This window comes from Ctenopharyngodon idella, chromosome 17 (genome assembly GCF_019924925.1).
Source record: "Ctenopharyngodon idella isolate HZGC_01 chromosome 17, HZGC01, whole genome shotgun sequence".
NCBI lineage: Eukaryota > Metazoa > Chordata > Actinopteri > Cypriniformes > Xenocyprididae > Ctenopharyngodon > Ctenopharyngodon idella.
In genome coordinates, this window is record NC_067236.1 from 10,239,201 (window position 1) to 10,261,182 (window position 21,982).

The following is a 21,982-nucleotide window of genomic DNA, read 5'->3' on the forward strand; positions in this document are numbered from 1 at the left end:
CGTCACGCCTAACAACGCCCTTCAGCCATGACTTATTCACGATACAGCACAGCCTCTCGTACCTTATTGCTTACAAATGGAGACTATAATAAGACATTAGTTGCTAGTTGACATAAATGCCCACTATAGGGATGCCTGAAATTGAGCTTACAAAGCTAAAAGTGTTTGCTTTCACATAATTGGGTTGAGTATGTTTCTTTTACACTACTGTTCAAAAGTTTGGGGTCAGTAGGATTTTTTTGTTTTTTTTTTGTTTTGTTTTTTAAAGAAATTAAAGGATAAGTTCACTTTCAAATGAAAATTACCCCAAGCTTTACTCACCCTCAAGCCATCCTAGGTGTATATGACTTTCTTCTTTCTGATGAACACAATCGGAGATATATTTATAAATATCCTATATATTTATAAATATACTTTTATACAGCAAGGATACATTAAAGTGAGAGAAAAAAGTCTTCTATAATGTTACAAAAGATTTGTATTATAAGTACTGAACTATTTTCAAAATCAGCATATTAGAATGATTTCCTGTGTCACTGAAAACTGGAGTAATGGCTGCTGAAAATTCAGCTTTTCCATCAAAAGAATAAATTACATTTACAAGTACATGAAATAGAAAACAGTAATATTAAATTCTGTACTTTAAATTTGGAATTCTTTTACTTTCTACTTTCCAACTGGTAAAGTCTGGGAAAAGCGATCAACCCAGACTTCAGTGGGAACCATCAATTTGACATAATTTCCAAATTGACTAAAGTGATATTCCGTTGGTTATTCTCAAGTGGAGATGGGAGAATTCCATGTTCCAAGATTTCTATAGAACGCTTAAGGAGAGGTCAGAAGTAGAACATTTCTTGAGGATTCCAGCCTCAAACTTCATCTGGAACATGGCATTTCTTTGACTCTCCAACAAACTACCATGTGATTGCATACATGTAAGGTAATATTTACTGTTTATTGTGACATCTGTCTAGGCCCCTCAGATTACAGTGTAAATATGTGAGCAAAGAAACGACACGTCTCAGATTCCATCATGCAAGATTTTTCCCTCCATTCTATTGTGATGCAACAGGCTCAGTGACATTTCCTCAGAGGACTGGAGAGAGAAAGAGACAAGTGTGGCTCTTCACATTAATAGTCTTTTAAGCCACTAAATGATTTCTTTTATCTGCGGCACTTAGAGAGACTGGGGGATCTCCTTTATTAAAATGAGCAACGCTTTAAAGAGGGGGAAAAAAAACTTAACAAATACAGACCCACGCAATCCCTGATGTGTTTCTCTCTCTTCCCCTTTGTCTAGCCTCAGTCATCTCTCTGTTTTCAAGCTTTGTGCTGCCCTGCTCTCCAGGTGTTTGATTTATTTATATATATTTCTGTGTTTTTGACAAAGTGTGTGCGTGCCGTAGAATCCCACCAAAAGAGCCGGTGGTTCAGTGTGTGGGGGGTCCCAACGCTCAAGAGCAATAGCACTTCCAAGCCCTTTTGTTTGAGTGTTTAGTGCAGGTCGGTGTAGAAACAAGACCTGTGTATGGAGTGAGACTGTGTGTGAGAGAGAGAGAGAGAGAGAGACAGAGATCGGGCTCCTGCAGGGCGTTGGGGGCCCCTCATTAAGAATTCTCTCCCATGCAGTCTGGTTCTGGTGAAGCAGTATGAAGATGTGGCTATAGTCTGGATTGAATCCGCCCACTAGCTCTCTCTGAGAAGTCAATTACCACTTCCATACAGGAGGGACTTTTATGAGAGAGAGCGTATGTGTGTTTTTATCACTTTCTACTAGTGATTTTTGCATAGAATTAGCATTAATTTTTTTATATTGACTATAATAGAATACAAAATAAACCAAACCAAATCAACTAAACAGTCTTCCGGAATTAATTGATATTTATTCACTGCTATCTAAATGAACTTCTGTCTGATTAAAGACTCAAAAATTAAAATTATGTCATCATTTACTCACGCTCATGTTTTTCAAACCTGTATGACTTTCTTCTGTGGAACATAAAAGGACAAATATCCTGGCCACTTTGTTGAATATAATGAAATTGAATAAGGATGTTGAGGCTGTCAAGCTTCAAAATGACAAAAGAGTGTTATAGAAATAGTCCATAAAGCTTGTGAGCTATATTCCATGTCCTCTGAAGCCATACATTCGCTTTATGAAACATAGCTGACATGGGGGTGAGTAAAGGAAAAGTTAATAATTTAAAGTATTATTTGTGGTGAAACTGATATTGCCATTAGCTCATGACACTTAATGAGATGTGCTGTGATAATAGTGAAACTCAGCTGAATCAGCAGTGACTCTAAGGCAGGAGTCATTTACATTGGTTTTGAGAAATAAGAGTGTAACTGGCAAAGTGTGATATCTTAAGTAGGCCATATTTAGAGTTGAATGGGTTGAAAGAAAGAAAAAGGCAACAATTCTGAAAATTAATAAGAAAAAAACTAAAAAACTAGAATAACAGGGTTGGAAAAATCATCAGTCCCCTGATTTAATCATTCGTATAGCCATCTTTAGCTTTAATTACAGCAATTAATCTTTTTGGATATGTCTGTACTAGCTTTGCACACCTAGATTGGGTAATATTTGCCCATTCTTTGTTGCAGAATTTCTCAAGTTTAGTCAAATTCCATGGTGAGCGCCAGTGGACTGCTCTCTTTAAGTCCATCCACAAATTTAAGTCAGGGCTCTGACACCTTTTGCCAGATGGCATCAGAGTCTTCCAGGTGTGTGACTGAGTGTGGCACCTTTTCAGGAAAGGTTTTTTTCTTGCCACCCTGCCATACAGGCCAGCTTTATGTAAAGCTTGTGAGATAGTTGTCACATGCACAGACCGACCTGTCCCAGCCATAAAGCCTTGTAAGTCCTTCAAATTTGGATGGACGGTCTGATCTAGGCAATGTGTTGGTGGTGCCATACGCTTTCCACTTCTTAATGATGCTCTGAACAGTACTCAGAGGGATAGCTAAAGCCTTCGAAATGTTTTTCTAGCCTTCTCCTAACTTGTGCCTTACTACAACTTTATCCTGGAGGCTTTTTGAAAGCACTTTCCCAACCATGGTGAATTCTTTGCAGTACCATGTAATACTAACAGTGGAATCTTCAAGAAGCTGGTTTTATTCTGAAGTAATCGGAACCACTACAATTGATGTCAGGTGGGGCAATTAGCCTGGTGTTTGATCTGGAAGTTGATTGGTTGCACCGAAGCAAGTTTGTAATGGTATACTGATCACTTTACCAAACCAGGTATTTCACTAATTAATTTTTAATAATCCTCCAGAATGTTTTAAAATGTTATTTTCACTTTGATGATGAGGGTTATAATGTGTACATACAGCTCAATAAAGTTAGACTTGGTATAACTTTGGTGGTATAAATTAATTAACTGTTATTAATGTTATTATTCAAGATGTTGCAGCTTTTTTCTTCAGTAAAAACAACAATTGTTAAGGGGACAAATTAAAACAATAAATATTTTAGTTTTCATGTTGAACAACTATATTTTTAGTTGTTTTTTTTTTTTTAAATCACTGCCATAAAATAGTGTGAATATGCACAAAGTATGTTAGATTGTGATAGTCTGCTGCATCCTCTTCAACTCAGCGCTCATAAGCACTGTTATCTTACATTTGCATATTTCCTTTAATCAACTGGCCTTCAAAATAGCATAAAAACTATGTAGAAATAAATGGTGCTATCAACAGGCACAATCCACTCTTATTGAATTCACCTCATAGATCTGCAGTATGCTCTAAATGTAAAGCATATTTAGTGGCATTAGCCTTGCTTATAATTAGCTATTAATCCCTGGTCAGTGTATGTACACCTGTCCTTACTTTCCCTCTCTCTGTGTGAATCCCTGTGACCTACCCCTAATGGAGAAGGACGCCCTGCAGGCCACCTCGCAGAGGCCAGCAAATGTGGTTGCCTTTCCTCCAAAGGGCAGATCCACGTGTTAACGGAGAGGGAGATCTTCTCTAAATCCCCGCAGCTTTGAGGAACAGCTGCGGGCAGAGGCACAGGCTCTGTATGAGCTGAGGGGGGTCACTGTCTTGAGCTGAACCAGAACTGAGAGGAGAAGGCAGGAATGGAAAGTTGGACAGTCACATGCTTTGTAATGACAGGAAGAGTCACGGGTGTTCCATGTGTGATTGAATGCTATCTTTGATGTGAGGGTTACGTAACGTATTTGGAAGGAGAAGTTGCAAATGGGTTCAAATTAGAGGGTTAGTTTATCTAAGCATGAACTTTCTGTCATTTACTCACCCTCATGTTCTTCCAAACCTCTGTATGACTGTTTCTTTTTGTAGAGCACACAAGAAGTAGTTTAGCAGAATGTCAGTGCTGCTCTTATTTGCTTGAAATGGGAATGAGAATGGTGATTTATACTGTCCAGAAAGATAAAAGTACAGTAATCCATACAATATATTATACTAATATGACTAATGTGACAGTTTTGTGTGATGAACAGACCAAAATATACATTGAAAACCAGTTTTTTGTAGATATCAGATCTTATTTATGCTTGCATTAATTTCAGTCAAATACATTGTGGTTGGTCAGGAAATAAGAAAGAAACTATTAGGGCTGCCCCCTAATAGTCGACTAAAAACATGTAACTAGTAGCAACTTTACACGGCCACTCGCTTTAATGTTAGCCTAGAAAAATGTGGGCTATTCAAGTATTTGTGCAGAGCGTGAAAGCTGAATAGTAGCGCGCTTACTGCATCACAGCCAACATGGAGGCGCCGGTGCGATCACTTGCACTTAAAATACTCCGTCATACAGAGTAATACAAGAGTAATACATCTTTTGAATCTGTGAAGAGTCTACTTTTATTTGTGTGCAATCACAATAACAACAAAACGTTATGTTTTTGTAAAATAATGAAACCAATCAAGGTGCGTTTTCTGCCGTCTCTCTCTGTGAACTTGAGTGCGCCAAAAAAGGAAAGAAACAAAACAATCGAAACTTCATGTGAACTTGCCTCACAGACATGAAAAATATATCTGTAGAAAAAGCAAAATGTCTACTTTTAAATGAACCAATTCAAATGGAAAACAAATATTCTCAGGTTATGTAATCCGTATGAAACGTGCATGTAAGTGCGTCCACTACTGCAAAGATGATGAGTCAGCATCGTCAACTTCATCATTGCAGCTGAAAATACAGAAAACACTAGTTTATCAATAAATTATTAAAATGTTAAAGCAATATCGTTGCTGTTTTTCCCTGACAGATTCAAAATCATTACTTCTGCCGGTGCGCTGTGGCAAGCTTTATGCTTGCGCTTAAACGCTGATTAGGCTATACAGGCATTAAAGGCTCTTTATTATGATTTATATGGTTTATTAATAAACATGCGATTAGTCGACTATTGCTTAGAATGAACGACTACTAGACTACTATTACTATCAAATGTTGGACTATTTTGGTTAAATATTGCAAAATACAGTTTTATGACCTGTGAGACATATTTATCCATTTTCTTATTTCACCTACAATTGGCAGAAATAGAAGAAAGTGTGTCATTTCTGTGCCTGTACTTGCACCAAAAAGAATTACTATATGGAGTGTTTGAAAACAATCAGTATTTTAGTATGTAATTCTTTTTGGTGCCAGTTGTGATGCAAAAATGGCTCGTCATTTTAATCCAAGATGATGTGACACATTATTTTCTATATATTTCATATTGGTGCCTAAACATAATAATACTCCATGGCAATGACAAACTCAATCAACACATTACCTGTTCAGGCCAGATGCTTGAAATCTTTTGGTAAATAAAACACCCGGCCTGCAGTGTGGTGCTGAGCAGCTTTGGCATGATGAGAGTGATGTGGTTAAACAGGCCATGCTGACGTGATGGCAGCTCTCCATTCAGAACAGGGCCTGAGAGGCCAAGGCCACAGCCTGGCAGAGCAGGGACACTTTCAATAGGAATATTTAATAAGGCCACCACCATTTCAATCATTTAATTTTTTATTTTTTCATTTAGCACTAACTTTGTTTTTAATTCAGGCTTTTTAATGCAGTTTATATAGATGTAATCAGTGGCAGGAACACAGTGTGGTTCATGCAGGTGCACGATGTACACATATAACCCTCTGAGACAGCAGTATTTTGTGCTCATGTTTACTCAAGCTTATCTTACATTGAACAAAAAAAAAAAAAAAAAAAAATGTGTGCAGGAATGACAACCATTTTATGCACTGTACTGTCTCTATATCTGCACAAAGTATATCAGTTATATGCTGGTCATGTATTTGAAAGTAAACGTGATCCCAGCAGACCTGGAGAATGACGGAGGGTGTCTTAATTGTAACCGTAGATAAGAATAAGACAGGTCTCGATCCTTTTCAGACATGGTGAACTGCAAATACCAGCGCTTAAAAGGTGCTTTAATGGGCTAATGTGTATCGCATATCAGAGCTCTGTGTATTAGTGTTCTGGATTTATTTATTTATATATTTATTTGTGGTTTATTTAGGGCGTCCTGCGTGTAGTCAGACTGTTAAAGAGATTCAAGAGGAGAGAGAAGAGGGTGGAAACAGGAAACAGCAGTGGCCGTATCAAAGAGAGGTTAGCAAATGCTGCACACCGGGCTCGCCGCTGTCCCTGGAGCCCCCGCTAGCCTGTTATCACCCTGCCAAGCAGGGGGGCTTTGAAATTGGCACTTTCCTTCATGTGACAATTGTACCTGCTGATAGACCATTAGATTACTTAGCTATTCACTCATTCGCTACCGTAGTAACCTTGTGTTGCTTTCCCCTTCATAACAGTGGTTTCATAGAGCTGTTTTACTTACCTTTTGAAAGTGGTACCATAGCAGTTGTTTAAACCAACCTTTTTGCGCACAGGAATTGACAATTGTGTATAAATATTTATGTGTGTGTGTGTGTGGTCAGGTATTCCCTACGTTATGGGGTCAAAATATCCCCACAAAAAAGGCAATATTTGAAATCCATGTACTTGTGGGGAAATTTTTTTTTTTCGTCCCCATGAGGAAAATAGCTTATAAATCATACTAAGTGAGAATGTAAAAATCCAGAAAGTTTTCTGTGATGGGTAGGTTTGGCTTAGGTGATAGAATATATTGTTTGTACAGTATAAAAATCTTTATATCTATGGAATGTCCCCTTAAAACATGAAAACCACGTACGTGTGTGTGTGTGTGTGTGTGTGTGTGTGGTATGGAGTGAAAGAAAGGGGTTTGACAACCTAGTCTCTCATTAAACTTGAAATAAAATAAAAACATGCCTATTGAAATATCATATAACTTTTTTAAGTTAATTTGGTGAAATTAAATTCATATTACAACTGAAAAACAGTGTATGATAAGTTGGAAATATAGGACCTACAGGTTATTGATATCTGTAATTTCTATTGCATAAATAAATGATATGCATTAGTCAGATTTGTTGTTAAGTAGGCCTATTTCCTTTTTTAATAAATATTTGATAGCTAAAACAAATTCTTACATTGTTTTTTTATTGTCTCAACTGGAATAAATCTTACAATTTTGCCAACTGAATAACTAATTAACTTAATAAAAATAATTACAAGTTTGATGTTAGATTATGTCAGTTTTGACTTAAAAGGGCAGTCAAATCAGTCTAAAAATCCTCAATTTATTTTATTTATTGTTTGACTTTAATATAATCTAGTATAGTTAATATAATTATAACTGTAATAGATTTAGTATGCATCTAAATTAATATTTTTCCATCTTAAATCTGAGTCTTAAAATATGTACTTGTATGACAAGGCAACTCAGACCACAGTGGCAGCCATAAATATATCCATTCTGTGACAGCGCTGGGGTAAAACAACAGAGGACAAACACACATACACACAGATGAGCTCTCCGCTCATCAGACAGACCGCACACTCACACACACTGACCACCGCACAGCCAGTAGCTCCCTCTGTTGACCACTGCTGAACTGCAGACTGAAGGGCTCTCCCAGCACACAGCTGCCAACCTGCCTTTGTGTCCCCATCAAGACGCAATACAAGAGCACTGCAGCACTCTCATATGACAGGCACAAACACACACACTTTTCAGTCTATTTTCTCTTGTGAGAGACTTTGTGAGGGAGTTTGAGGAAGCAGAAGCAGATATTAAAAGAAGAATTTTTCCATTTGAAGCTTTGCTTGTTAACATGTTTACACATGTTTAGGTATCTATGCAAGTGTAATTTGTCATGTGGTGTCTTAAACGGTGCTTCCACATTTTAAAGGGTCTATCGCACAAGTACATAACTTTTATCTATTATATCGAATAATAAAAAATAGTGTAAAAATATAAGTTATATATTGTGTATACATAACTCTATTAAAAGACCTGTGTGTGTGTGTGTATATATATATATATATATATATATCTTATAAATTACTCTCTTTTTAAATGAACATGGATATAAAAACATCAGATTTATGCTGCGTTTTTGTTTGTAGTACGGTTCTCTGCTCAGCCGAAAGCTTTCACTCTGAGACGCCCTGTGCTGACCCGAGTGGCTACAAATAAGCGCCCTGCCTCTTGAATTTATTACAGCCCAATTTTTGACAAGTTGATTTTAAACAACTCCAGCGGCGGGCGCATTGACTGTATGCTCGGCGGCTGGTCGGCTGACATGTGACCTAAGTGAACTTGCCCTCCCCTATTGACTGCCGTGATTGATGCTCCGCCAAGCTAGCCCTGATAATTCTTAGCCACATGTCAACAGTCAGTGACCAAAAGGGTCATCCCTGTCTTTAACATTTCACACACACAAATAAAAAACACACACATGCTTTCACACCCACGTACACACGCACAAACGCTTACAAAAGCCAGACTGGAGTCTTTTCAAATCCATTTTGAGACTTTGCATACCCGTCCTTGCTAGCGCCTAATGCGTTTTGTTTTTACATCTCAGAGCTCGTCTTTCAATCTGCCGGCTTGTGAATTGAATGCTCGTCCGTCTCTTGTGGCAGAGCGGGATTCGGTTTGAAAGCGAGACGTGGCTCGTTGTAAAACACACACCGTCGGAACAATGGATGCAGAAGCGCTGTGCTAAAACTGCTAATGAAAAAGATGGGCAGCTATTGACACGTATCGACAGCCGCTGCAATCAGCGCAGACTAGTCGTGCATACTTAAGTTCAAATGTATTCAGCGGGGCAGCAGGGATTAAAGGCTGTTAATGACAGCGTGTAGTAGCGAAGCCAGGCTCGATTCTGAATAACTTTATGGTGCTAAGAGCGCATTGTTGTTATGCTTAAACTTAATGTTGTTAGCATTTTGCTATCACAGTCAGATTTACTTCAGTTTTTATTGTACATAGAGGGGGTGACAGAAGTCTGAAGTGATGTTTTGGGTCTTTCCAGCTCCACGTGGCCAGTGTTTGGGGGAACGGCTGTCCATTCAGCACAGATATGGAGATGTGACCTAAAGGGGGGGTTGTCAGAAGCAGGCGGGCCACTGTAATTGAATCAATACATCCGGACATAACACTGCACCCCTGCTGTGAAACCTAAATAAAAAAAGCGCATAGCCCCAAAGCAAAAACTTTGGTAGTATGAACATTTGCTTTGCTTTGAGTCAGGTTTGATTCACTTTAACCTTTTTTTCTAGATGCTTTTAAGGCAAGACCTTAAATTTTTTAATGTGTCTATCTAACTGATTTCCTCTTTTTTTTTTTGACAGTCTCAGTGTGCATCTTAGTTGATGTGCTGATAAGTGCTGTCTGTTAGCTCCAGCATTTGATCTACGTGGATCTTAATATGAGGAATGTTTGTTGGTCTCGTGGGACCCGAGTGAACACAGGTATCCCTCCTATCTGCATTCAAACATTACGGCAGTTCCCGTTCCCCTCATCCTCTTCATATCCGTTTGTCACAGTGCAATTAAAACAGTTTCAAATGGCAGTCGGCTGCCTGTCGTTTACACACAGCGCTTTGAAACCGCTGCTTTAGTATTTTTTAATCATGTGCCTTGTTTTTTTGTAGTGCAAAGATTGCAGAGACTGTACATTGTTTAAAAGCAGACAGATGAATAAATTAAGCAAATGTAACTTTCGAAGTGTGAGCGTGTGTGTGTGTGTGTGTGTGTGTGTGTGTGTGTGTGCACACGCTGGACGGTCGAAAACAGTAGAGTGTTATTTCTAAACTCCTTTGTTAGACCCAGAGCGTCCTTCAGCAATGGCAGCACACTCCCATGTAATAAGAATAATCTTCTTGCAGTCTTTTACACTTCTCTGGAAACAAAGCTATGCAATTCTGATCGTTCAAACGCATTTCCTTTTCTATTTTCTGCCCATCTGTTATTCAAAGGGAAAAGCCTGAATTTCACTCAGTTGTATCTATATATGCCCTATCAAGCTTTTTCTTTCTTTGTGCAGTTTAGAAGTAGATCTTATTTCCCCGAAAGATATTAGTTTCAGTGATGTGTGCGTTGCATTGATCTGCGCCTCTTTATTGTTGATGTGCATCTCTCATTCGATATATCTTACTCTACAAAACGCACCTGCTGCCTACCTGAGACTTAATATCTGTTTGTACAAATGTTACTTTTTTAAAAATAATTTTTAATTTTAAATTACTTTTTAAAATACAGATGTTTGTGGAATGTTTTTAAGCAAAGAAATGACAATGACATTACTGCTATTTTATTTAATAATAATAATAATTCTTTTTTTATTTATTTTAAAGTAAAAGTAAAGATAAAAAATGTCAAGTTATTTTAATTAAATATTTTCTTTGTTTTAAGTAATGAAATCACAAAGACAGTACCTGAATGTAGTATTTATTTATTAAAAATATTTTTAAAATATTGTTAAAAGTGACTGCCTTGTGAATTATTATTATTATTATTATTATTATTATTATGTACTTGTTTTTTTTTTTTTTTAAATGTAAGGATTGTTGAAATGTAAAAAAAAAAATGGACAAAAAAATTATTTTGTTTTATTAACAGAATTAAAGCAGTTAATCTAAATCAAGTCCATCAAATAAATCTATTTTAGTATGTGAGGTCCAGGGAACAGGTTTAGTTTAGTTTCACAGACCCAAGGCAAGCATTTTAAGAGATGTCTGCCTCCAAAATCCCCGCAAGTTTGGAATATGAAAGACGGTCAGATGCAATTTCTGTGGCGTCGTGGTGGGGCAGGCACAATGGTTTGTGGGCCGGTGCGGCTCCTGAATTTTCTTATCAGTGGGGAATTGCGGTGTGCTGAGATGCCAGCAATATCTTCCCTGCTGCTGCTGGAAATGCAGCAAGCCGGTGACACACGCGTAAACATACACACGTACTTGCGAACCGCGCGCGCCGGCAGCCTGGATGCCCCGCAAATGTGGCTCAATCATTCTAGAACAAAGGGGTGCCTTTGATCTTTCCTCAGCCTTTTCTCGCTGTATCTGTCAGTGATGTGGTCACGGTAGCCTGTGTCCACTCCCTCACTTCCACATTTGCTCTGATGGGCCGCTGTTATGATGTTGCGGTGGATTGCTACGGTTTTTAGGTCTGTATTGCTTCCAATTTCCACTTACTTAAAGTGCACGACAATATTCGCAACCCGAAAACAAAAAGCTAATTTTCTTATCGCATAACAAACAGTACTTTTAAATTCAAACTTACTGATTGTTTATAACGTACACATTTTTTTTTAATGTTTTCCGGGCAGGTGGAAGGAAGAAGCAAACGACGGGCGGATGCAAAGCAAACGGCAAGCGGCTTCATTCACAATGTTTTGTATCAACAAAGTGAGCGGTTTTATCTCCGCACTTGACAGCGCGAGCCGATAAGCATTGCTGAGGGAGAGACGCGGGCTGCTTCTTTAAACCTTCTCTCACCCCCACTTTCCCTCTCATTACACCACTCCCCCTCCCTCCCTCCCTCCTTCTCTCTCTCTCTCTCTCTCTCTCTCTCTCTCTCTCTCTCTCTCTCTCTCTCTCTCTCTCTCTCTCTTGCTTGCTCGCTTTTTTGTCTTTCCCCTCCCCTCTCTCCCTGCTCCGTCTCTCTGTGGGCACAGACACTACCCTGTCTCACTCCAATTGGCTAGGAAGCCACCAATCTGGCGTCCGGGAGGGCCGGGGGGACTGCATATGCAAAGCCCTGCTTCATATTAATGAGCAGCAATCGTGGCTTTAAGTCCTTGATTAGAAGAGTGCAAGAGCTTTTGGTCCCAACTGGCTGTGCCTATAGGCTGTCACCGGGAGAACGGTCCTGTTAATTGCACTGCTCAGTCACGGAAGGGAGAGAGAAGAGGAGGAGGTACAGAGAGAGAGAGAGAGAGAGAAAGGGGAGCGGAGACAGAGAAGCCAGAGAGAGAGAGAGAAAACTTTAATTTATAGAAGAGGTTTGCTCAAACGATGATCGCAGAGCGCACATGGATTCGGTAGAACTTTCGCTCCCTGAGTGTTTTTCCCTGCACTCCGAACAACAGTAGGTACATTTTCAGTCCTTCTACTTCTACTTATAGTTATGTATCTGGCTAGACTGTTTGTTTTGTCTGTAGTTCCTGTCCTGGCAGTGTGTTTGTGTTTGTTTGTGTGTTAATGTGTGCATGTGGTCACCGTAGTCCTCCTTGTCAAGGTTGTTTTTGCTGTCAGGTAGCATGTGTGCGTGCGTACGTACGTTGTGCCGGTAGCTGACGGCTTATCCACTATTAGAGCAATCTGTGTCCGCTTTGACAGTACAGAGAGTGTTTTGTGTAAATCATTAGGAGTGTGTGGCGGAAAACAACATGAGAGAGAGAGAGAGTGCTGAGGGAGGAGGGGAAGACGAAAGCCATGGGATGGAAGGGAGAAAACGGTCTTAGGTGGCTTGAATTGCAGACCGGTCGCGCAGCATGTGGCCCGCTAAATGTATTAAAGACGGTGTGCTGGCTCAGAGAGAGAGAGAGAGAGAAGGGAGGGAGGGATTGAGTGCGCAGGGCACGAGCGGACGGTCCAGGAGCCGGTACAGAGAACAGCTCCTTAGCTTCATATTTATCTCTGTCCCGCTCACTTCTGTCAGCACAGAGCGAGGAAATGTGAATACACTGATTTAGATGTCAACTACTGTGCTGACAGTTTAATTCTACACTTTGATTCTGTTCTAAATACAAGCTATTTTATTTAGTTGTTTGGCTAAATCGTGTTTATATAAAATCATCTGAGATAAAAGCTAAAAATTCAATATGTTATGGGAGACATATGATTAAATCAACATGCATAGTGAGTCTTGAAAAAATATCAATTTCATAATGTAATTAAAAAATAATCCATTTTAAAACAGTCCTTTAAATCATACCTGCTCGTAAAAAGCTGCATTATTTCGTCGATCTTCGCTTTCTGAATCTGACCAAATAGTGATGTAGCAGAACAAGTGCACGTACAAGTTTGATTAAAGAAACAACAGAACTATTAACCTCTGCCCTCTGCTGCATATGAATACTGATAAGAAAAACTGGCTGTGAACTGACAACATCTTTAGGATGAAGAAAAGACGCAAATAGAGACTGATAAGGGTCAGAAAGATCACAAACAGGTAACCATCCTGGTCTCCTAAACCTTTATCCAGCGTCCTGCAAAATACGACACACCAGCAGCTCAACTTCTGCCTGAACGCTTGTGCGATTTATAAACACACCTGAAGAGCATATGTTAGCGTAGTTGTGAAAGTGAATTTATTTAGGGAAGTTCGAGATTTGAAATATTGTATGTTGATGGAATGACAGCAAGTCGTGTGGATGTGCTGGCACACACCCTGCACAGGATCATTAAATTGTCTGGATTATTCAGACTCATGAAAGGAAATTCGGAGATAAGAGTGTCGGTTCTTCACAGCCTTTTAGCCATTTGGCGCTCGCTCGCTGTTTGATCTTTATTTTAACACAAATTGACTACTGAGATTCTAATTAGTATATTAATGATGGTAATAACAACAAGTGCTGGTTTAGCTATTATCATAATTACAGACTCTCATCGTCTGCATGTGCATTTACATCTGCACGCTCATTTTAATATTTACATTCACGGTTGGAGATAATATGGAGCGTGTTTGAATGTCTTTTTGGATTATTTTAATTATGATGGTAATCTTTAGAAATGTGTTTTTATTAATATTGCTATTGCTGTTATTTGTATTATTATTTAGTGTTTAGTGTTTTAAATTATTTTGGATTTTCTAAATGTTAATTGTTTGATTTATTTTAAAAAAGAAGAATTTTTTGTAGACAGTTTATTTAAAAACAAAAATAGATTTTAATAAATTTAAATTTGTTTTAGACATTATATCATTTTTTTTAAATGACAATTTTTCCACATATGTGGTGTACAACTTTGATTGTTCAGCGTGTTTTCAGTTTTGTTAAACGAATGAATGAGGACATTTATAAGACTTTCAAATTTACGTGAAGAAAATCTTGAAGCTTCTCAAAAGATTGTCATAAAATTACATGTATGCTTTTTTATAATCGTTCACATTTTAATTTTTACTCAAAACCTGTAAATTTTTGGAATGTACGTATATCAAAAAAATAAACCATTTTAAAGCAAAACGGAGAGGAAGAAAATTACATCAAAGGTTAATGCTTGACATTTTTTAATTTCACCAGAAGCAAGCAGTCAGCTTTTTAAAGGCAATGGAGTGTGAATGTCCACTGGAAGTGCGGGTGTCATGTGTGTAAAATCAGTGCTGGCCTGCAGTGGGCTGAATAGTTCAGCGCAGAATCGTGCAGAAGGTGTCTGAGCGTTCACTCATGCATGTTCAACCTTTTGTCGCTTTTGCGGATGATTTTAAAACACCAAAACCCCCCTGTGGCCTTTGAAGAAAACTTGATTTTGCGTTTTCCTTCCACCCGTTCGTACTCCCTTTTTCTCTTCCTCTCTCTCTGAGAGACGAGGTACGAGAGGCGAATGAAACCCCAGAGGCTGGGATCAGCAGGAATAAAGAGAGATTGTGTAAATTAAATTCCATTTAATCTCCTTATAAAATCATTTACTTAATTCATCTGTCAAATGATGTCAATATGCACAGCGCAGATTTATTTATTCTGCCATGTGTGTGCGGGGAGGCCTTTGTTGCCGTTCAGCCCTGATTTGGCTCCATCCCATTCCCCTGTGTGATAGGTGTCGTGGCTCGTCCTGCATGCCTTTCTCTTTCCGTGGCCCCTTGTCGATTACTGTCTGGACACTCTTTGTCTTTACGCTGTCCTGCTTATTGGAGACAGAGCATTGCCACTTCCCCTTATTTGAAGGGGTCTGAGGCATTCCAAGGGTAATTAACTCCAGTTAAAAGAGAGCCCCCCCTCCCTCCCGGCCCCTCCAGCGGCCTGTCATTCAGGAGAAAAGAGAGGCCGGAGGGGGGGCTGTAAGGAAAAAAGGGAAGCTATATTTTTGCCCTTTTGTTGAAAAGTGCAATAAGTGGCCCGTCGGACGGACGCACACACTCGTGTGAAACGCTCGCACGCAGGTGCCGTGCACATGAAAACACACCGCCGGTCGCGAATGCAGGAGCCTGATGATGCAGTTGTCAATTTGGGTGATTTATGCATCAATCCATCAGGATTTTCTGAATGCAGTGCGGCAATTTTTACGAGAAGTTGAATAAGGGTTTTAACAGGGCCCCCGCCAGCTGAGACTCGCTCGTGTGCGTCAAAAAACGACCCACTGCCATTAGCGATTAGATCCCTGCTTTTCGGCTAAGCAGGAGTATGCTTTATTCTCTTCTTTAAATGCAATTCTTAGACCTTCATTTCCCCTTTGCTCCTGTCTTTATTTTGCGAATGATTCGGCCTGCTGCGTGCCAGAGAGAGGCAGAGCAGGCGCGGGCCGGCTGAGAGCCTGTAGGATACAGTTACAGCAGGTCAATAGGGAGTGTGGTCACTCCAGAAGCAGGAGGGTCCACGAGGGCTAGATAAGGGTGTAAAAATAGTGCTTTTAGCCACTGCGTTTTCCACCGGCTCCCAGCAGACTCACCGTTTGTCTCTCGGCATGCGGATAGCTTTTCTGATTCTGTTTTCCCTTCCTGTTAAGGTATTTCTCACCAGAAGATGCATTACAACAAATGAATGTGTCTTTTGTGTGGTGGTTTTGTACTTAAAAAACATAATTGTATAAAATTATTTTAGAAGTAGATTTTATGTCGGTGATTGAAGAAAATGATAATTAGAATATAAGATGAAATCCAGGATGGTACAGTGATACAGTATATGCATAAATGAGTGTTTGCATTTGTTTGTTAATGTAATGGCATTTGTCTGAAAGTACAAGATGTTAGACATGAAGTTTTTCCAGCTCTAGTGGTGTAGATCCAGACTGATTTTTGAATCTCTTTTAGCTTCATTGGTCTTCAATGAAATTGTGGTGGTCTTGTAGCAGAGAAAGGGAAATGAATCGCCCAGCTGGGTGACGGATGACAGTGAAATATTTCTCTGCGCTTTCTCCTGTCATACATCACGTGTGTGTGATGAAATCAGTATGATGCTTACCGTGTAAGGCCTGACTCCTTCCAGTCAGCTGTGGAGCGTTTCTGGAGGGTGTTGAATCGCTGGACTTCAGCACTGTTCAGATACTTTCTCATTTTTTGCATCAAATTAAATTATTTTAGTGCATTAATTCAGTCAGGACATTTAGAAAAAGTGATTTTTCAAAATGTCGCAAACATATGTATTAATATCTATATGCTCACCCTCAGGCCAATTTTTCCCGCAAATAAATCAGAATGATGAAATCCTTGGAGAAATGTGCTGCATTAGAAATTCAAATGCTGCTAAATCAAGCCTGTTCATGTCATTTTCTTCAGCATTTTTATGTACATTATCTTCCTGTGTTTGCTTAACATGACTTTTTAAAACCTGTCCCGTGGAAACGCTTAGACAAACAGAAGCTATTGTTTCTTTTTCATCTAGAATGCGAAAATGCTTGACTGAGTTAATTCAAACGAGTGTTATTTCTCCCTGCTGTAGATTATCAAAGTGATCCTGATGGGAGGCTTTTGAACAAATCTGCTTATGTGTGGTAATTTTTCTAGGCAGGGTATGGATGTACCTGATTGCGGCCTATATGGCACTTTTTGAACTCGGGGTTAGTTGCGTGGTTGCATATCAAAAAAATAAATAAAAAAATTGCAGGATGTAAGAGTAGATCCGTGCATGTTTGTGTGAAGTGTCAGACGGGTGTATTTGCGCTTCATAGCTCCGTTCTCGTCTGCTCCCAGCCCCTGTTGCGCGGGCGAACGGCTGCATTCCCGTAGAGATCCGCATGCTTCCAGGCTGGAGCGCCCGCACGCGCTCCGTCATATTAAAGCTGACAGTCCATCTGCCGCGTGGCCGGCCACGCTGCCTGTGCTGCCCCTGCGTGCGAGGCCCGCGTTTAATTCCACCTGTCCCTTTCTTCAGCCTTCAACCCCCAAAGGTTAAATCACGTGCTCGTCGACGTACAATAACAAGAAACCCTGCTGACACGGTTTAAAGCCGCCACCGCCGGCGTCTGTGACATGATAGTGCTAGCTGTGTGGCATTTAATAGCAGGAATTATTTGGGAATCTGTTTTCTGTTTATAAGCATGTGTAAATGTTTAATGCATGTATGTTTATCGTACATGTGTGTTTTAGTTTGTTGGAGGATTGTCTTTACCAGGTAATTAGTAGGGTATGAGTTACCAGCCTGGGTGAGCTGTCAGGAAGGAGAGGGAGAGAGAGAGAAAGATATAGGCATGGCATTTACCATGCATGGGGCGGCCGTTCCTGCATAAGAAAGAATGGCACCTGTCTAATCAATCAGACCCCCACTATTCACAGATGGAATAGCAACACATGAGTGAGTCGCAGAGCATGGCAGCAACACAGACGCGCAGACACACACACTCTTGGCTTAATTCAGCTCATTGTCCTGCGTGTTAATCCTTGTCCGCATGGATGCAGTACTTAGGCGTTTTGACAGCAGCGTGAAATGGGCTCAGGTAGATCCCTATAGATTCATTCTCTCCTCTAGAAGCGCCTGTTTCTCCCACTGATCTGAAGTGACACTTCATTTTAGCTGTTACTCTTGTTTTCATTGTTTGACCAACCTGTTATTTCTGAAAATTAGCTTTTAGTTCTTACTGTAATAATAATAATAATAATAATATATTTAATTGATATTTTATTATTTTTATATTTTATATTAGAATTTTATTGTTATTATTAATAAATTATCATTTGTATGAATAATATTATTAAAATAGTAAGAATTCAGTGTTAGCAGCATAATAATGATCTGTTTTCATTGTGACTCCATGCATGGTGAGATTATCAGACAATGTAAATATTTTTTTTTACATTTTGTTGTGTATTATTATTATTATTATTATTATTATTATAAGTCTATTTCTATTTTTTCATATCTTTTTTTCTCATTTCTTCTTTTTTTTTATTTTATAAAATGTTGTAAATGTTAGTAAAGAAGTGAGTAAATGATTAATGGTATATGCTTTAAAAATGTACAAATTAAAGGAAACATTTTTGACTGTGCTCAACAATCCAGCAAACCTGCCCTAATTAATTTTCATATATTTGAATAAACTATTTTACTGTACATACTCAGAGGCCACGTTTACCATGTTATTTACATAGCTCTGTCACAAATGCTGTTCTGAAATATCAGCCGTACTTTAGCATTCGAGATGAAATAGATCTTTTTGTTTTCTGGAAGTGTTCAGAGAATGACTGAAATAAATGTGTGTGTTTGTATACGTATGAGTATATGTGCATGTCTAACTGTGCATGTTTTTATGTGTTGAGTTGTTTACTTTGATTTAAAGATTTAAGATGCTCTCTTATTCTTCTAAAGATCTTTTATATGCTTGAAATGCATGTAAATATGCTTAGAAAATGTATTTACAGTATTGTTAATGTACTATTTTACATGCAAACCTTCCTTTCTGGTTTCTTTTCAAATGTTTAATATTGTGCCACTAAATTCAGAGAGTTTATTGGCTTTTGATGTAATTTTCATCCTCGTCTGCTGCTGCTGATGTGTCCTGTTATATACAGCATGGCCTATCTGCACATCTGATGAAAATGAAACAAACAAAAAAATATTGCACACTGCTTTAGAAAGCATCTCAGTAGTTAATGACAGATATTTAATGCCGCTGGCATTGGGAGTGCAGTAGTGTGTATGTGTGTGTAAAGTCACGTTAAAAAGAGTTGAGAGAAACAGGAGTGTATCAGGCCGTGTGGCGTATGTGATGCTGGGGCTTATCGATTCCGCTGCTCACTCGCCCAGAACTAAAGCCAACACATTACGTGTGTGTGTGTGTGTGCGTTGCTTTTTTTCCACTAAGCTCTGACTGGCTCTTCAGCCTCACACACACACACACAGCACACGCTGTTCTGCCCACTGTTTATGAGGTAAACACACACTCTGAAGTGCAGCACTTCAGAATTAACTCTCAAATTAGCAATGATTGCAACAAAATGATTTGACAATCACTGTTGTTGATTTACAACACACTATTTTCTGAAATAATGAAATGCCGCCTTAAGTTTATGCATTTGTTTGTGGTTTTCATGTCCTGTAAATGGGATTTAGTTACTGAGAAATTGATTAGGCCTCTAATTCCAATAAATACTGAAACTACAATGCAAAAAATAATAACAATAAACTTTATACTTTAAGATGAAAGTGAAAAAAGGGACATTTAGCAAGAAATGCCTAAACTTCATCGCAGACACATAGGAACATGAACACGAGAGCCTAAGAAACAGAAAGGAAGACAGACAGATCTTCATGGCTGCATTCTCTCAGACAGCCGCTGAAGCACAGCATTAGTTGAGTGATTAGTTTCATCAGTCCGAGTGTAGGGACAGTTGGGGGTTGTGCAGCTCTAATGACATTGAACGTGTTTGCTGAGTTGGAACGGAGAAGGAGAATTAGGGGCCTCCTCTGTTAATTAGAGAGTGTGGCAGACTCACACACTCAACCGCACTGCCTGTGGCTCGTACCACTTCACTTCCTTTGCTCTCCAGTGTTTTACTTTTATCGTACAAAATCTACAGAAACTTCAAAAATTAGTGTTTCAGAAATGTTAATCTTTGATGGAGAGGTAGTTGTTTTAGCTGAGAACTTGAAGTGTGTCTTAATGTGCACAGGTGTTTTTCTTAGGTACTTTTGTTGCCTCAGTTAATTTCCATACGTTTGTTTAAATATTTTGCTGTACTAACACACAGGCGAGGGGTTATTTACATACAGTAAGTCTGCAACAGACACTCCTGATACATCTGCGCAGTCTTTTGTTTTCTTGTGAGGCGTCTTTGAGCATTTCCTATGTATTTATGTGATTTCCTGCAGCTGCGATTTTGTTAAAACCAAGATTTTGATTAGTAAAGAGGTCAATCTTTGTCCTTGAATCGCTACTTAAATGCTAAAATGTGTAGCAAATAAACTCGTACAGGTGTGACGTCAAACCTTTCCCTGTACGTTTGTTTTTATATGGTCGTTTCTCAAGCCGTTCTGAACCCTCTGATTCCGAGGGTCCCGTAAAGCTACAGGCTCTCTCACCCTGATGTGTACAGGAGCCACGGGCGTGCACTGATCTCCCCGATTCCTTCTTTTATCTGCCGACACCCTAGACTTGTTAAATCTGTGGCCGGTAGAATGATGAGTCTGTGCATTAAAAACGTCAAGGCAGGTTTCAATTAGGTTCTGGCATTAACAAAAGAGCCCGGGTTTACCCTCTTCCGATCCTCAGCGGAGATGCACAGTTACAGATGATCCATTGAAAAATGCCGGGCAGGAAAAGAAGGAATATTTTGTCTCGCAGTGTACCGAGCTGCGTCACTGTCTGTCAGCAGTTAATGGCTCAATGGTTCTTTATCAGAATTCCTCAGTCCATCTCTCTGACCCTCGTTTTTATTCCTTTTCTTGCTCTCCCTTTTGTTATAGAATGAATTTATCAAAGGCCCAAGTTAATAGCGAAGATAAGTACGCCAAATGCGGCGCTTGGAGAACACAACAGCAATACGACATCGAGGCCAGTCACATGCGTGATGCACATGCTCTATATAACCAAAGGTAAGGAAAGGACCAATAATAGTGTCATCAAAAGCCAAAATCAGTTCTGGTGATTATTATTTTATTTGTTTGTATGTTTGTTTGTGTTTTGCCTGCCCAGATATTATTTATCCATGCTTGCTTCATTTAAGTCCGTGTCTTAGTCTAGTTCGTCTAGTGTTTGTACGTGTTGTCGCAGGATGTAACTTCTGCATGTCGTACCCATTGTGCGCTATACACCTGGTCCTAGGCTGTTCCCTGGGTCTATAACTGTGCCAAAGACTAATACAACCAGGTTATATTCATGTGTGCTATTTCTCAATATGTGTGTGTTGATGGAGGGACATCTGTACATCTGTTTCTGTACTCTGCCTTTAGCTTTGTGATAGATGGATGGATGGATGGATGGATGGATGGATGGATGGACGGATGGATGGATAGACAGACAGACAATGTATTGATGGATGGAGATACTGTAAAAACTTAACTTAAAAAAGTAAGTTACCAGGTTGCCTTAAAATTTTGAGTTCATTAAAATTAAAAATTTGAGTTAATACAATGAAGGCTATTGAATTAATCAACAGAAACTCAAAATGTTATGTTATCTGAACCACATTATTTAAGTTGATTTGACAAAAGAAAAAAAATGTTGTGATAAGTCAGGAAAATACAGTGTAGATAGATAAATAGATAGATAAATAGATAGACAGAGACTATGGATGGATGGATGGACGATTGGATGGATGGATGGATGGATGGTCAGACAGATGATAGATAGATGGATGGAGATAGACAGACAGATAGACAGGCGATGGATGGATAGACAGACAGAAGATGGATGGATGGATGGATGGATAGATAGGCAGACAATGGATAGATGGATGGATAGATAGATGGATGGATGGATAGATAGATAGGCAGACAGACAGACGATGGATGGATAGATGGATAGATAGATAGATAGATATGCTCAGATTGAA

At 39.1% G+C, this 21,982-nt stretch overlaps 1 protein-coding gene across 6 annotated transcripts in view; it reads left to right on the forward strand.

Moving 5' to 3' along the window:
• The window catches only part of esrrga (estrogen-related receptor gamma a), a 180,580-nt gene that overhangs the window by 89,073 nt on the left and 69,525 nt on the right, over positions 1-21,982 (forward strand). The window contains exons 1-2 of one of the 6 annotated variants that reach the window (XM_051868893.1): positions 12,100-12,427; positions 20,895-21,023. The exons of 1 other annotated variant lie outside the window; for it this stretch is intronic. In XM_051868893.1, the coding sequence (XP_051724853.1) occupies positions 12,372-12,427; positions 20,895-21,023 (185 nt within the window). In that variant the 5' untranslated portion in view covers positions 12,100-12,371. Of the gene's footprint in view, positions 1-12,099; positions 12,432-20,894; positions 21,024-21,982 lie in introns of those variants that run through there. 4 more of the 6 variants (XM_051868894.1, XM_051868892.1, XM_051868895.1 and 1 more) reach the window with 4 other exon arrangements.